Raw genomic sequence first — 15958 nt, 5'->3', positions numbered from 1 at the left:
TAAGTATGAAAATTAACCAGAAATCCTACAATGAAAGAAACTGCTGTTCTAAATCTGTCCACTAGATGTCACTATAGCAATTCTTTGTATCTTTATAGAATAAACCACACGTTAGTACAGTAGTTGAGGAAAATGAGTAAACTACATAAATAACACCCAGTAATTGAATTTTGATATGAATCTTTTATCTTGATGGATTAAAAATTAACACCAATTAGAGCATTTTAAAACTCTGCCAGACTCAATTCCACCTGTTTGACTGATGAACATTATCACATCATTTATTCAGAACATGTAAATAACAACAAAAGAAGATAAAATACTGTAAGTGTAAAAAAACAACATTATGATTTGTACATTTTCAGAACGTGCTTGTTTTATTTTGAAACAAAGGAAACAATCCAAAGTTGTCTTTATTTTTAAGTTATGGTGCCGTGATTTGACCAGTTTGGCCCAGTTTGAGTACATTTTTCTCCATGTGGCCCCCCATCTAAAATGAGTTTGACGCCCCCGCTCAAATGAACAAACTTACAAAAAAAGAGTCTTTGGTAATTTTGTTAGAGCCCACCATTCAGACTCTCTGGTGGGGGGGCCAGGACCAACATATTGGATTGATTGATTGATTGAAACTTTTATTAGTAGATTGCACAGTGAAGTACATATTCCCTACAATTGACCACTAAATGGTAACACCCCAATAAGTTTTTACACTTGTTTAAGTCGGGGTCATGATACAGATATATACTATCATCATAATACAGTCATCACACAAGATAATCATCAGAGTATATACATTGAATTATTTACATTATTTACAATCCGGGGGGTGGGGGGGGGGGGGGGGGGGGGGGTGTTAGGTTTGGTTGTTATCAACACTTCAGTCATCAACAATTGCATCATCAGAGAAATGGACATTGGAACAGTGTAGGTGTGACTTGGTAGGATATGTACAGCAAGAGAGAGAGATCAGAAAGCATAAGACCAAGTATATACATTTGATTATTTACAATCCGGGGAGGTGGGATGTGGAGGGAGGGTGTTAGTTTAGGGTTGAAGTTGGCTGGAGGTGTTCTTTTAGTGCGGTTTTGAAGGAGGATAGAGATGCCCTTTCTTTTACACCTGTTGGGAGTGCATTCCATATTGATGTGGCATAGAAGGAGAATGAGTTAAGACCTTTGTTAGATGGGAATCTGGGTTTAACGTGGTTAGTGGAGAGGATACCTACAGAAGATAACTTAACAGTATGTGTATTTACAATCAGACATTTTGGACCTTATCGCGAAATGTGTGTTAATAAAATAATTCATTTTTTCACTAAATGAAAATAATTATTTAGATTTTGACAGGAAACAATGCATATCTTCTAAACGTTATTATGTAATCATACCAAATATTATATAGTGTATTACAAAAAGAGGTTAGTAAAGAGAAAAATAAACAGTTGAATATTTGCTTGTCACCTTTACGTATGATGTATCCATGCATTTGTACATGGAAACATCTACTAATCAAGTGCATAGGCCAGGGTGTCAAACTCATTTAAGTGGGCCGGACTGGTAAAATCACGGCACGATAACTTCAAAATAAAGACAACTTCAGATTGTTTTCTTTGTTTAAAAATAGAACAAGCACATTCTGAAAATGTACAAATCTTGTTGGTTTTGTTCCACTTACATGTTGTGGTTAATAGTATTCTATCTTTATTTGTCGTTATTTATATTTTCTGAATAAATGTTGTGATAATGTTCTTCAGTCAACTCATTGCTGTTCATTTTCAATCTATCAAGATAAAAAATGATATCAAAATCAAATTACAGGATGTTGTTTATGTAGTTTGGTCATTTTCCTCGACTGATGTGGTTTATTTTGTACATATGTAGCATCATCTACAAAGATATAAAGAATTGCTATTGTGACACCTAGTGGACACATTTAGAACAGCAGTTTCTTTCATTTTAAAAATTTCAGGTTCATTTTTATACTTAGCAAACTCATCTCGCGATCTGGATAAAACCTGTTTGTGGGCCTGATCCGGCCCTAGGGCCGTATGTTTGACACCCCTGGCATAAGCAATAATGTAATAATATGAGGTGATTGCTGGTACACATTTATATCAATGCTGTCAAATGATGTTTAAAAAAAAAAAATCACATTTGAATTTAGATTTTTTTAAAAGTGGGCCTACGAAGGCAGACATTACTGCGATGTGGCCCTCAATGAACAGGAGTTTGACACCCCTCCTCTAAATTGTGTGTGGTGGTTTGTCTATCTATGCCAACAACAATGAAACACTCTTCCACTTCATTGCAGAAGGTAGATAATGAAGTTGTTGCCATTCATGCAACACTTTGGATTTGCTGTGGTATTTTCCTCATGTTGGCGTACAGAGTACAGCCACTAGATGGCAGCAACACACAACATGTTGGCGTACAGAGTTCAGACACTAGATGGCAGCAACACACAACATGTTGGCGTACAGAGTACAGCCACTAGATGGCAGCAACAGACAACATGTTGGCGTACAGAGTTCAGCCACTAGATGGCAGCAACACACAACATGTTGGCGTACAGAGTTCAGCCACTAGATGGCAGCAACACACAACATGTTGGCGTACAGAGTACAGCCACTAGATGGCAGCAACACACAACATGTTGGCGTACAGAGTTCAGACACTAGATGGCAGCAACACACAACATGTTGGCGTACAGAGTACAGCCACTAGATGGCAGCAACAGACAACATGTTGGCGTACAGAGTTCAGCCACTAGATGGCAGCAACACACAACATGTTGGCGTACAGAGTTCAGCCACTAGATGGCAGCAACACACAACATGTTGGCGTACAGAGTACAGCCACTAGATGGCAGCAACACACAACATGTTGGCGTACAGAGTACAGCCACTAGATGGCAGCAACACACCAGTGACAGACCTCTCCTCCACAGGTCAGGTTCAGAGCAGGAAGTGCATTGAAGATGTCATCCGATTCGCCGCCAAGGAGCGCCTTTTTCTCATGGCCGATGAGGTAACATCTCATCATGTGACTCCCAACATCCTGTCACGTGACGTGCCATTGTCCTCCACCTTTGTCAGGTTTACCAGGATAACGTGTACGCGGAAGGCTGCCACTTCCACTCCTTTAAAAAGGTCCTGTTTGAGATGGGGCCCGAGTACTCCAACACGGTGGAGCTGGCCTCCTTCCACTCCACCTCCAAGTGTTACATGGGAGAGTAAGTTCACATGACTTCCTTCAACTCGCTTCTCCCACCAAGTGAAGTCCTAATATTCCACGTCCAGGTGTGGCTTACGCGGTGGCTACATGGAGATCATCAACATGGACAGCGAGGTTAAGGTCCAGCTGACCAAGTTGGTGTCGGTCCGACTGTGCCCCCCCGTTCCCGGACAGGTGCTCATGGACCTGGTGGTCAACCCGCCACGGCCTGGCGAGCCCTCACACGACACATTCTTGAAGGTACGTCAATCTCAACTAAATATTCTCAATCCACCACAAGTCTTTCAGGTGTTGTGGTTGTTTCATCCTTCTACGTCCAGGAGCGCACATCTACGCTAAGTGCCTTAGCAGAGAAGGCCAAACTGACCCAGGAGGTTCTCAACACTGTGCCTGGCATCAGCTGTAATCCAGTACAGGGCGCCATGTACTCCTTCCCTCGGATTAGCATCCCAGAGAAGGCCATCAAAGAAGCAACGGTAAGTCTTCAGCTCTAAAACTGATTGTAGTATTTTGCTCACACTTTTCTCACACTAAATGGGCTTCTCCAAAGAGTTGACATATCCAGTAGAACTTGATCGATGTAATACAGTAACATTACGTATCCAGTAGAACTTGATCCATGTAATACAGTAACATTACGTATCCAGTATAACTTGATCGATGTAATACAGTAACATTACGTATCCAGTATAACTTGATCGATGTAATACAGTAACATTACGTATACAGTAGAACTTGACCGATGTAATACAGTAACATTACGTATCCAGTAGAACTTGATCGATGTAATACAGTAACATTACGTATCCAGTAGAACTTAATCGATGTAATACAGTAACATTTTGTATCCAGTATAACTTGACCGATGTAATACAGTAACATTATGTATCCAGTATAACTTGATCAATGTAATACAGTAACATTACGTATCCAGTATAACTTGACTGATGTAATACAGTAACATTACGTATCCAGTAGAACTTGACTGATGTAATACAGTAACATTACGTATCCAGTCGAACTTGACCGATGTAATACAGTAACATTACGTATCCAGTATAATTTGACCGATGTAATACAGTAACATTACGTATCCAGTAGAACTTGACTGATGTAATACAGTAACATTACGTATCCAGTCGAACTTGACCGATGTAATACAGTAACATTACGTATCCAGTATAATTTGACCGATGTAATACAGTAACATTACGTATCCAGTAGAACTTGACTGATGTAATACAGTAACATTACGTATCCAGTAGAACTTGACTGATCGATGTAATACAGTAACATTACGTATACAGTATAACTTGATCGATGTAATACAGTAACATTACGTTCACATTTTAACAGCAACGTCATGCTAGGTTAGCATGGTCACTGAAGAAAAGGAAAATGATCTACTGGATATTTATGTAATACAGTAACATTACGTATCCAGTATAACTTGACCGATGTAATACAGTAACATTACGTATCCAGTAGAACTTGACCGATGTAATACAGTAACATTACGTATACAGTAGAACTTGACCGATGTAATACAGTAACATTACGTATCCAGTAGAACTTGACCGATGTAATACAGTAACATTACGTATCCAGTATAACTTGACCACTGTAATACAGTAACATTACGTATACAGTATAACTTGATCGATGTAATACAGTAACATTACGTTCACATTTTAACAGCAACGTCATGCTAGGTTAGCATGGTCACTGAAGAAAAGGAAAATGATCTACTGGATATTTATGTAATACAGTAACATTACGTATCCAGTATAACTTGACCGATGTAATACAGTAACATTACGTATCCAGTAGAACTTGACCGATGTAATACAGTAACATTACGTATACAGTAGAACTTGACCGATGTAATACAGTAACATTACGTATCCAGTAGAACTTGACCGATGTAATACAGTAACATTACGTATCCAGTATAACTTGACCACTGTAATACAGTAACATTACGTATACAGTATAACTTGATCGATGTAATACAGTAACATTACGTTCACATTTTAACAGCAACGTCATGCTAGGTTAGCATGTTCACTGAAGAAAAGGAAAATGATCTCCTCCACTTGGAGCTGACTGACAGTACAGAGATTTATTTTAAGATGTGTAGCAAAGCCTGCTTCTTTCTGGGGGGCGTATACAAGCTAATGGCAGGTCATGTCCATGAAGAAGCAGGTTGTCATGAACACCTGCTAAGTGTACTACTTAGTGTATTTCTCTCAAAAGCACAGCAGACAAGAGATGTTTCTCTCAGGTTTGCTGCTCATGAACCAGCTTTGTATTCTTCTTGTTAGTATGCAGCTGTCAATCTCCTGGCCCGGGATTTATTTCAACGGCCTCGCAGGACTATTTGAAAATCAACCCGCGTGATGAATTTTAGCGTGTTTTCCTTCATGAATATTCAGAATATTTTGATACCGGCACCAGAATGTATTTCAATACTTTTCAAAGTAAAAGGCACCACAAACAAATGCCATTATTGACTTCATTTTTTTTTTGAACACTTGTTTATAGGTTTTCAGACACATAATTGAAAGAAGTTATCCAACATACATCCAATGTGCTTAGTAAAACATGTCAATCAAATGAACTAAGAGCACAGATTAATGAATGGCCTCACAGAGATATAGCAACCCACAAGCACACAAAAGGCTCACCAACCACCCACATTTAAATTGTGATTCAATGAGGGTTAATTTGGAGATCAGTTTCTCCTACATATCTGAGAATAGCACCCCACAGTTTTTGAAACTTTGCAGAACAACCTTTCAATGTCAGCCTAATCTTCTCCAGTTAGAGAACATACAGAAGGTATTTAATCCAGCGATCTTTACCAGTTAGAGAACATACAGAAGGTATTTAATCCAGCGGGTGTGGCAAGGAGGCGCTGCTGCCTTCCTATTTAACACAATGAGTCTTCTAGCCGATAAAGTAGTGAATGCTACAAGATTCATTTTGGATTTGCTCAGGGTAGATGACTGATGTGTTACACTTGGAGGATTGGGTTGAATCCTTTGGCCAGTGACCACAGACCAAGTGTTAAAAGTGTTTCTCCAATGGTTGTGCAGACGCGGGCAGAGCCAAAACATGTCAGGGCGCAAAAAGAAAACATTGGTTATAGATACGTTTTGTTCAGCCTTTTAAACGCATCTAAAAGTGAGTCAGTCGGTAAGTCAGCCTCTTGGGTGTTGGAGGCAGGCAAATTGCACAATATATTGAAAATACGTCAGATATTAGAAAAGGAGTGCCTATTTCAAATGAACCCTTTTTGATCTGCATTAATAATAGAAGGAAGAATAGTGTGGAGACAGAAGCTTAGACAATTTAAACTCCACATTCAACAGGATAACAAAGAGGGATCTTTGTCTTTTTTCAAGAAATTGACGCTTGGTTAAGTGTTTGTGAGAGGTGGCCACATTTAAATGATTAATTCTACATATCCAATAATAAAGGCGCAGGCTTATGCCAAAATGGTTTTAAAAATTTGCAAGGGTAACCATCCAGTTAACCATCCAGTTAACCATCCAGTCACGAAGAGTTAGCGCTTTGTAGTGATAGTCGCTCAAATTCCATGGCAGTGGACTGATGGACTGATGGACTGATGGACTGATGGACTGATGGACTAATGAACTGATGAACTGATGAACTGATGAACTGATGGACTGATGAACTGATGAACTGATGGACTGATGGACTGATGGACTGATGAACTGATGGACTGATGGACTGATGGACTGATGGACTGATGGACTGATGGACTGATGAACTGATGAACTGATGAACTGATGGACTGATGGACTGACGGACTGACGGACTGACGGACTGACGAACTGAGGGGACGTCCAGATGATTTAAAAAGTCATCCAGCTCAGGGGTAGAACATTGTACAGTACAGGATTGTATAAACATCCTTGAATACGTTCTTTATCTCAAGGTCATCAGTGGTTACGTCTCCATCAGTTTGAATGTGTAATATGATGGGATGCCGATGTACAGTACATTGTAAGTGATGCGCTAATAGTTTGCTGGCCCTATCGCCATCTTCAAAGAAGTGCAATCTTGAGCGGAGCATTTGTTCAGTTGTGCGATCGGACGTAAGAACATGCAGGTGTGCCTGGAGAGAAAGCCTTTCCTTGTAAACATCTGGGCTTTGAGAGCCAGCGTAAGAGTTGTCTAGTGAGGATATGCGGTGTGACAGCTTTGTCAATTTATTCTTCCTCAGTCTTTTCTCATAATTGCTATAAGAGATGATGTCCCCCCCCCCCTCTATTGTACGCCTTCAGCACAGAGGCCGACACTCCGGGGGTCTTGTTAAAGGACATAAAGAAATCTACTTGACGCGAAACAAAATCCACAAAGTCCTCATTTAAAAGTAATCGTTTATTAAAACGCCGCAGAGCATGTGTGGTTGTTTGGGTTTTAAAGTGTATGTCCATTCCAATTGGAGCATGATCCCAGGTAGCTCTTGCTCTAGGTATAGTAATAGTAATAGAAATGTAGGAATTTGTTATCAACTAAAAAGTAATCAATGCGGCCGAAGGTCTGATGGACGTGAGAAAATAATGAATATTGCAATTAATGGGATTCATAAAGCGCCAGAAAATTCCTCCATGAAGGACTGGATTACCTTAGCCGATCTTAGTGATGAAGGATCAAGCCAACAGTTGAAGTAATATTAAATAGTACATTGACAAATCAGGCGTTTGAAGAAGATAGCATCAAAGTTGGGGCATAAACATCTGCAAGGGCTAATGGAGTGTTTGACATCTGACCAGTGAAGGTAACAAACCTCCCAATGGGCTCAGAAATGTTGTTTCCGGAACAGATGTATGCAGGAAAATAGCGACACCCCATAATTGACCCAAAAAACAAGAATGAAAGATCCGTCCTACCCATCCTCGTCTCAACTTCAAGTGGTCAACACTTTTTTAAAATGAGTCTCCTGCTGAAAGATGAGAGGAGCGCCTTTATGGTGAAGATGGTATATCACCCACCGTCCTTCCCTCTCTAAGATTATTAACTTCCTCCCAGTTAAAACCAATGCCACACCCATTGGATGGCTCCAGAGAACTCCATTCAACATGGGCTAGTCTTCCAGCTTCTGCACATCCTAAAAGAAGTGAGTGCTGAACTCAGTGGGATGCGTTAAGGGAGGACCACCACTTGGAAAATATTACACCACCAGCGACATTCCAAATCATCGCATGTTTAGCAATTAGCTTGTTGACGCCAGCACGGAGGTCGGTCAGCTCGTTAGCATTAGCGACCATTTCCAGGCTCGCGATGGCCCCGCTATGGGATGAGAGAATGCTCTGGAATGATTCCAAGAGAGCCGCTTTCTCTCCTCTGACAACCAATTTAAGATGGTCAAGGATGTCTGCTCACATTTGCTCCTAAAAAGGAGCGACTCCTCCATGGTATGTGGATGCAGAGACGCAGTGGGATTTCCCTCGGCCAGACATGGCAGGATTGACAGGTGCAATGGCCGTGACACAAATTAGCTCGCAAATGTGCCTAAAATAGACCGTGCTACCTGAAAAAGAAAAGCAGTCACACGTGTGCGGATAGGAGTGTTGTCAACCCTTTCAGCGCATTCTCATGTTAAAATAAATCCATCCATCTTGAGTGAGTCAACACACTCTCACACACACACACACACACACACACACACACACACACACACACACACACACACACACACACACACACACACACACACACACACACACTCACACACGCACTGACACACTCACACACTCACATAGCGCACGAGGAGAAACACCCTGGGGAGGAAAAATGGCAAATAAAGCCAATTCTACTGGTTAATAAAGACCTAAATTATTGCTTAAGATGACGCTTTAAACACGGAAGTGACGCTCTGCTTTCAAACATGCCTCACCAAAGGTGGCAGGATTAAAGTATTTCAAACATGCCTCACCAAAGGTGGCATGATTAAAGTATTTCAAACATGCCTCGCCAAAGGTGGCATGATTAAAGTATTTCAAACATGCCTCACCAAAGGTGGCAGGATTAAAGTATTACAATATTTGCTCCAAACTTAGGTAAACATGGTTTAAAGGTAATGTAGTTCACAAGCCCCCTGCTGTGCACACACAGCTGCTTGGTGTGAAGACATATTAGCAGAGTTTAAAGCAGCCGTGTAGCGCAAACTAATGCAAGTGAAATGACTCCATTTTGTAACAATTGCTACAATTTGTGTTTTATCTTTAACAATATGTGTCTTACCTGCTACATGTTTTATATTTGTACTTGTAGCCATAGTATTGTTTTTAGTATTTAATAATGATTTTATTCACACCAAAAGTGGCAAGAATCATGAAGCATTTAATATATTTGTAAAATAGTAGATTGTTCTTTGAGTCCAACAAGAAAAGCCCAGTGTGTTTAATGCATTAACATCTTTATTGGAATCTTCTCAAATTGAAGTGAAAAGCATTTCAGGTGACTCAAGAGGTAGTCACCTGAAATGCTTTTCACTTCACAGGTGTGCTTGAAGCTCATGGAGAGAATGCCAAGAGTGTGCAAAGCAGTAATCAGAGCAAAGGGTGGCTATTTTGAAGAAACTAGAATATAAAACATGTTTTGTTGTTAAGTACATAACTCCACATGTTTTGATGTGACAATCTACAAAGTAAATAGTCCTGAACATAAAGATGGAATGAGAAGTTGAGTTGTCAACACGTGCACGTACACAACAACACGTGCACGTACACAACAACACGTGCACGTACACAAAGTCTCCATGGTGCTCTCACAAACGTTAACAACCATGTTGCCTAAATCATAGAAATGTCCGTGTCTTCTCTACTGCACAGGAAGTGATGTCATCAAAATGGCAGCAAAAGTGAGTGATAGAAACGTCGGCACACACTCACACAGACACACACACACACACACACACACACGCACACACACACACACACACACACACACACACACACACACACACACACACAGACACACACGCACACACACACACACACACAGACACACACACACACACACAGACCATGTGTAGCGTGATGAACTGAACACTTTGCAAATAGAGGAGTTTGTAAATGTAGGTTCCAGTGTGTTGTCTTTCAAATCAGCACACGCTCACAACATGATATTTTATTAGTATTATTTCCCCTGTGTGTGTGTGTGTTGTTTGAAGCACACTTGAAGGCGTGGTGGGGGTCCCTTCATTCTTCATTGTTTACATCCCAAGTGCACTTTGAATTATTGTCCCCTGCGACACTGGAACATCCTTAAAAAGTACCATAGAGTACATCTTTAATACACAATTACAAAGTACATGTTTAATACACAATTACAAAGTACATGTTTAATAGACAATTACAAAGTACATGTTTAATAGACAATTACAAAGTACATGTTTAATAGACAATTACAAAGTACATGTTTAATAGACAATTACAATGAATACACACATGCTCCTGTGCTGATGTAAATAAATTCCTCAAAGCAAAAAGAGAAAATGCGAGTGTTGAGAATGTGATGAGCCTCACAAAAGGTCAGCTGACCCACACATTGATCTTGGCTAACTTTTCTTAGCGTTGGGATGTCAGCCAGCAGAGAAGCTATCGTCTTGTTTAGTGAGCCCACTGTGGAACGTATTCACTTGTTTAGTGAGCCCACTGTGGGACGTATTAAAGTGGAGCCACAGTGTCAATCCATACAACGTCCCTCGTGACACACTGGACTTCAAGCTGCACACTATCGCTTTCTTTGCCACCCAGCGGTGATACCACAGAGTGATACCACAGAGTGATACCACAGACTGATACCACAGAGATACCACAGAGTGATCTCACAGTGATACCACAGAGTGATACCACAGAGTGATACCACAGTGATACCACAGAGTGATACCACAGAGTGATACCACAGAGTGATACCACAGTGATACCACAGAGTGATACCACAGAGAGATACCACAGACTGATACCACAGACTGATACCACAGAGTGATACCACAGAGTGATACCACAGAGTGATACCACAGAGAGATACCACAGAGTGATACCACAGAGTGATACCACAGTGATACCACAGAGTCTCGACAGCTGCTGCTGCCTTTTTAGCCACCATGAAAGTTTAGCATTATCAGCAAAAGTGTGTTTCAGCAGAATGAAATCAGGCTGAAGTAGACTTGTACAATATACTAATATTAGTATCATATGCAGTACTATACCACCTCTACAAAGTACCTATTACAACAAGAATAGTCCTCGTTGTAAACAACATAATAGTGCTCATTGTAATCAACAATAATAGTCCTCATTGTAAACAACAATAATAGTCCTCATTGTAAACAACAATAATAGTGCTCATTATAAACAATAATAGTCCTCATTGTAAACAACAATAATAGTGCTCATTATAAACAATAATAGTCCTCATTGTAAACAACAATAATAGTGCTCATTATAAACAATAATAGTACTCATTGTAAACAACAATAAAAGTCCTCATTGTAAACAACAATAATAGTGCTCATTATAAACAATAATAGTACTCATTGTAAACAACAATAAAAGTCCTCATTGTAAACAACAATAATAGTGCTCATTATAAACAATAATAGTACTCATTGTAATAAACAATAATAGTCCTCATTGTAAACAACAATAATAGTGCTCATTATAAACAATAATAGTACTCATTGTAATAAACAATAATAGTCCTCATTGTAAACAACAATAATAGTGCTCATTATAAACAATAATAGTACTCATTGTAAACAACAATAAAAGTCCTCATTGTAAACAACATAATTTCTCACCAGCAGCATTTTACAGCGCATGCAGAGCGAGGGAAATGTTTGGAAGCTGACTTCATTTTGTGTGCTTAATTCCAAAGAAAAAGTAGACCAAGAAGTTGCCTACAGCCACAGATGTGTCTTTCACCTGCCTCAATGTTGCTGCTGGGATGATACCATGTTCAAACATGTGTGATGTTGCAAGAAAGATGTTACCAGAAAGATGTTGCAAGAAAGATGTGTGATGTTACAAGAAAGATGTTGCAAGAAAGATGTGTGATGTTGCAAGAAAGATGTTACAAGAAAGATGTTACAAGAAAGATGTGTGATGTTGCAAGAAAGATGTTACAAGAAAGATGTTACAAGAAAGATGTGTGATGTTACAAGAAAGATGTTGCAAGAAAGATGTTGCAAGAAAGATGTGTGATGTTACAAGAAAGATGTTACAAGAAAGATGTGTGATGTTACAAGAAAGATGTTACAAGAAAGATGTTACAAGAAAGATGTTACAAGAAAGATGTTACAAGAAAGATGTGTGATGTTGCAGGAAAAAGGGCAAGAGGCGGACATGTTTTACTGCATGAGGCTGCTGGAGGAGACTGGAATCTGCTTGGTGCCTGGCAGTGGCTTCGGCCAGAAGGATGGAACTTTCCATTTCAGGTGTGCTACTCTTCTCTTTTTGGAATGAACACATCATCCATGATTCCATGCATACACTCTTCTCTTCTACACATGTTTTAACAACAAGTATTGACAACAAGTATTAACAAGTATTAACAAGTATTGACAACAAGTATTGACAAGTATTGACAAGTATTAACAAGTATTAACAAGTATTGACAACAAGTATTGACAACAAGTATTAACAACAAGTATTGACAACAAGTATTGACAACAAGTATTGACAACAAGTATTGACAACAAGTATTAACAACAAGTATTGACAACAAGTATTGACAACAAGTATTAACAAGTATTAACAAGTATTAACAACAAGTATTGACAACAAGTATTAACAAGTATTAACAAGTATTAACAAGTATTAACAACAAGTATTGACAACAAGTATTAACAACAAGTATTAACAACAAGTATTGACAACAAGTATTGACAACAAGTATTGACAACAAGTATTAACAACAAGTATTAACAACAAGTATTAACAACAAGTATTAACAACAAGTATTAACAACAAGTATTAACAAGTATTAACAAGTATTGACAACAAGTATTGTTTGCATGATGAGTCCAACTGTTGCTGTTTGTTATTAAGTAAGTAGTGTAAGACTTTAAGAATGTTTACTATCCAACAAATAAGACAATGATGATGCGTTATATAAAAATGATTGTTCAAACAGGATAAAAGACATCATTAAAATGTGGCTTTTTTGCGTGAAGTTCCGAGTCAAAATAGCAGTATAATATATATAATAATGACTTTTTTTTTTTCATTTGACTTCTAACCTTCGAGTCGTGTCAAATGATGGCTTTACTTTTGTAATATTCAAATGTATTCTTTTATAATCTTGAATATTTTTCTTGAGCTATTTTGTGAACTTACTGCGGCATTTTCTTGAATGTACAATCTTTATTTTGTAAAATGACTTCTATTTCTAGTAATATTACAACTTTTTTCTTGTAAAATTCCAACTGTATTCTTGTCAAGTTTTTTGTTTACAGTTTAATTGTAAAATGTGTACTTTTGCTCGTAAAGCGTATACTTTTATTTTTAGAATGACACCTTTTTTTCTTGTGAAATTGCAACTGTATTCTTGTCAAACCTCAAGTGATTTTCTACTATGAGCTTCTTTGGTGTTCTGATCAAACTTCATCTTCTTGTTGTCAAGTCACTGCAGCATTTCTTGGAAACGTTTGCCTTTTTTTCTCCTCAAACTACTTTTTTTCTTGTAAAATGACCACTTTTTAATGATAAAACTAAAGCTTCTTTTTATGAGATTAGTACAGTTTTCTTGTAAACATAAGTTTTATTCATCGTCTTTTCATGTCAAATGAGTACTTTTTCTTGTTAGACAAAAACTTATTTTCTTGTAGAATTTGAACAATATTTTAGGAAAGGAAAAAAATGTCTTTTTTGCGTGACATTTCTACTTTTTTTTGTAAAATGAATTTTTTTCTTAATACGTTCTAACTGTTAGACTTTTTTTTCAGGTAAAATGTGTCCCTTTTTCCTGTAACTTCAGTACTTTATAAAATGGTTCTTCTTTAGCACCATTTGTTTTGCACTATGAGGAGTTAATTGTGATGAAATGTGTGCAGAATGACCATCCTGCCGCCTGCAGACAAGCTCAACATCCTCCTGAGCAAAGTCAAGGACTTCCACCACAAGTTCACTCAGCAGTATTCATAAACGCGCTCCAAGAACTTTTGCCACAATCCCAAGTTCCTGGTCACGTTGAAAAGTGCCTGCATGTGGAATGTTGTCAGCGTGCACACTTGGGCCTCCTCCTGGCTGCTAAAGAGAAGAAGGCTGCTCTCTTGTGTTGGAAACATGACAACTGGAAATGATGTTTTCTGCAAGTGAAGTGTAAGAATAAGAATGGAAGACATTCTTAGAAAATGTGCCAAACTTTTCATGTCATTTAAAACAACAAACAAAACAAAATGAAGTTACAAGTGAAGAAAAGATGATGCTGCTAAAAAAACAACATAAATGTGACAAATCCATAGCTGAAAGGGCATTGACCTCAAAAATAGGCAGAGACCAAAAAATGTCTTATTTGGATTTGATGACAGTTGAATAAAATAGAAATAAAAGACAATGAAACTCTCGTACTTTCTGGACAATTCAGAACATGACAAATACATCATTTGCCTTGAACAGTCAACACTTACAGGCCAAAGGGGACTTATTGCACAAAAAACATTTTCTTACCTTCTGGTACTTACCTTCTGGTACTTACTGTTGGTACTTACTGTTGATACTTACCTTACCACCCGGCCTCTTCGCGTAAACTTCCCTTAACCACACGCTCATCTTTTCTTCATCCATCCATCCCTTCGAGTTAGCTTTTATGATGACGCCGGCTGGAAAGGTCTCTTTTGGCAAGGTCTTCCTTTTGAATATCACCATGGGTGGAAGTTTCTGGCCATTAGCATGGCAAGCTAGAACCACAGTGAAGGATGACTTCTCATTCCCTGTGGTGCGAATATTCACCGTACGTGCTCCCGTTGTATCCACAGTGCGGTTCACAGGAATATCAAAAGTCAGTGGAACCTCGTCCATGTTGATAATGTTCTCTGGCCGGATCTTTTTTTCAGCTATCTTGTTTTTACAATATGCACGGAAAGTAGCCAGCTTTTCTTGAAAGTCTTTAGGCAGTTGCTGTGAAATAGTAGTCCGTGTGCGGATGGAGAGATTGCGTCTTTTCATGAACCGGAAACCTGTCGCTTAGTAGGAGCCATTTTGTGGTCTTTACAGATGTAAACACACAAAGGAAATGAAACGTAATATCCGCGCGCTTATTCTTCTTCTATGGGGGCGGGTGGTTGCTTACAGTAGAAGAAGAAGCGCTTCCTGTTCTATGGGGGCGGGTGCTTACCTTGGCGGTTGCTTACCGTAGAAGAAGAAGCACTTCCTCTTCTACGGGGAAAAAAGATGGCGGCTGTTTACCGTAGTTGCGAGACCGAAACTTTATGAAAATGAATCTTAATATTAATCCATATATAAAGCGCACCGGGTTATAAGCCGCACTGTCAGCTTTTGAGTAAATTTGTGGTTTTTAGGTGCGGCTAATAGTGCGGAAAATACGGTACTTACTGTTGTTAATTACCTTCTGGTACTTACTGTTGTTACTTACTGTTGGTACTTACCTTCTGGTACTTACCTTCTGGTACTTACTGTTGTTACTTACTGTTGTTACTTACTGTTGGTACTTACCTTCTGGTACTT

General features: G+C 38.9%; 1 protein-coding gene across 2 annotated transcripts in view; it reads left to right on the top strand.

Annotated features, from left to right (window-relative positions):
* LOC133590355 (alanine aminotransferase 2-like) overlaps positions 1-14838 on the top strand; it is a 43160-nt gene extending 28322 nt beyond the window's left edge. For both annotated transcript variants that reach the window (XM_061942979.1, XM_061942972.2), the window contains 6 exons: positions 2947-3026; positions 3095-3231; positions 3299-3473; positions 3554-3709; positions 12596-12708; positions 14326-14838. In XM_061942979.1, coding sequence (XP_061798963.1) covers positions 2947-3026; positions 3095-3231; positions 3299-3473; positions 3554-3709; positions 12596-12708; positions 14326-14416 — 752 coding nt within the window. In that variant the 3' untranslated portion in view covers positions 14417-14838. The remainder of the gene's footprint in view (positions 1-2946; positions 3027-3094; positions 3232-3298; positions 3474-3553; positions 3710-12595; positions 12709-14325) is intronic.
* Positions 14839-15958: the final 1120 nt, after the last annotated feature.

This window comes from Nerophis lumbriciformis, linkage group LG03 (assembly GCF_033978685.3).
Source record: "Nerophis lumbriciformis linkage group LG03, RoL_Nlum_v2.1, whole genome shotgun sequence".
Lineage (NCBI taxonomy): Eukaryota > Metazoa > Chordata > Actinopteri > Syngnathiformes > Syngnathidae > Nerophis > Nerophis lumbriciformis.
This window is presented reverse-complemented; position numbering and strand designations above follow the sequence as displayed.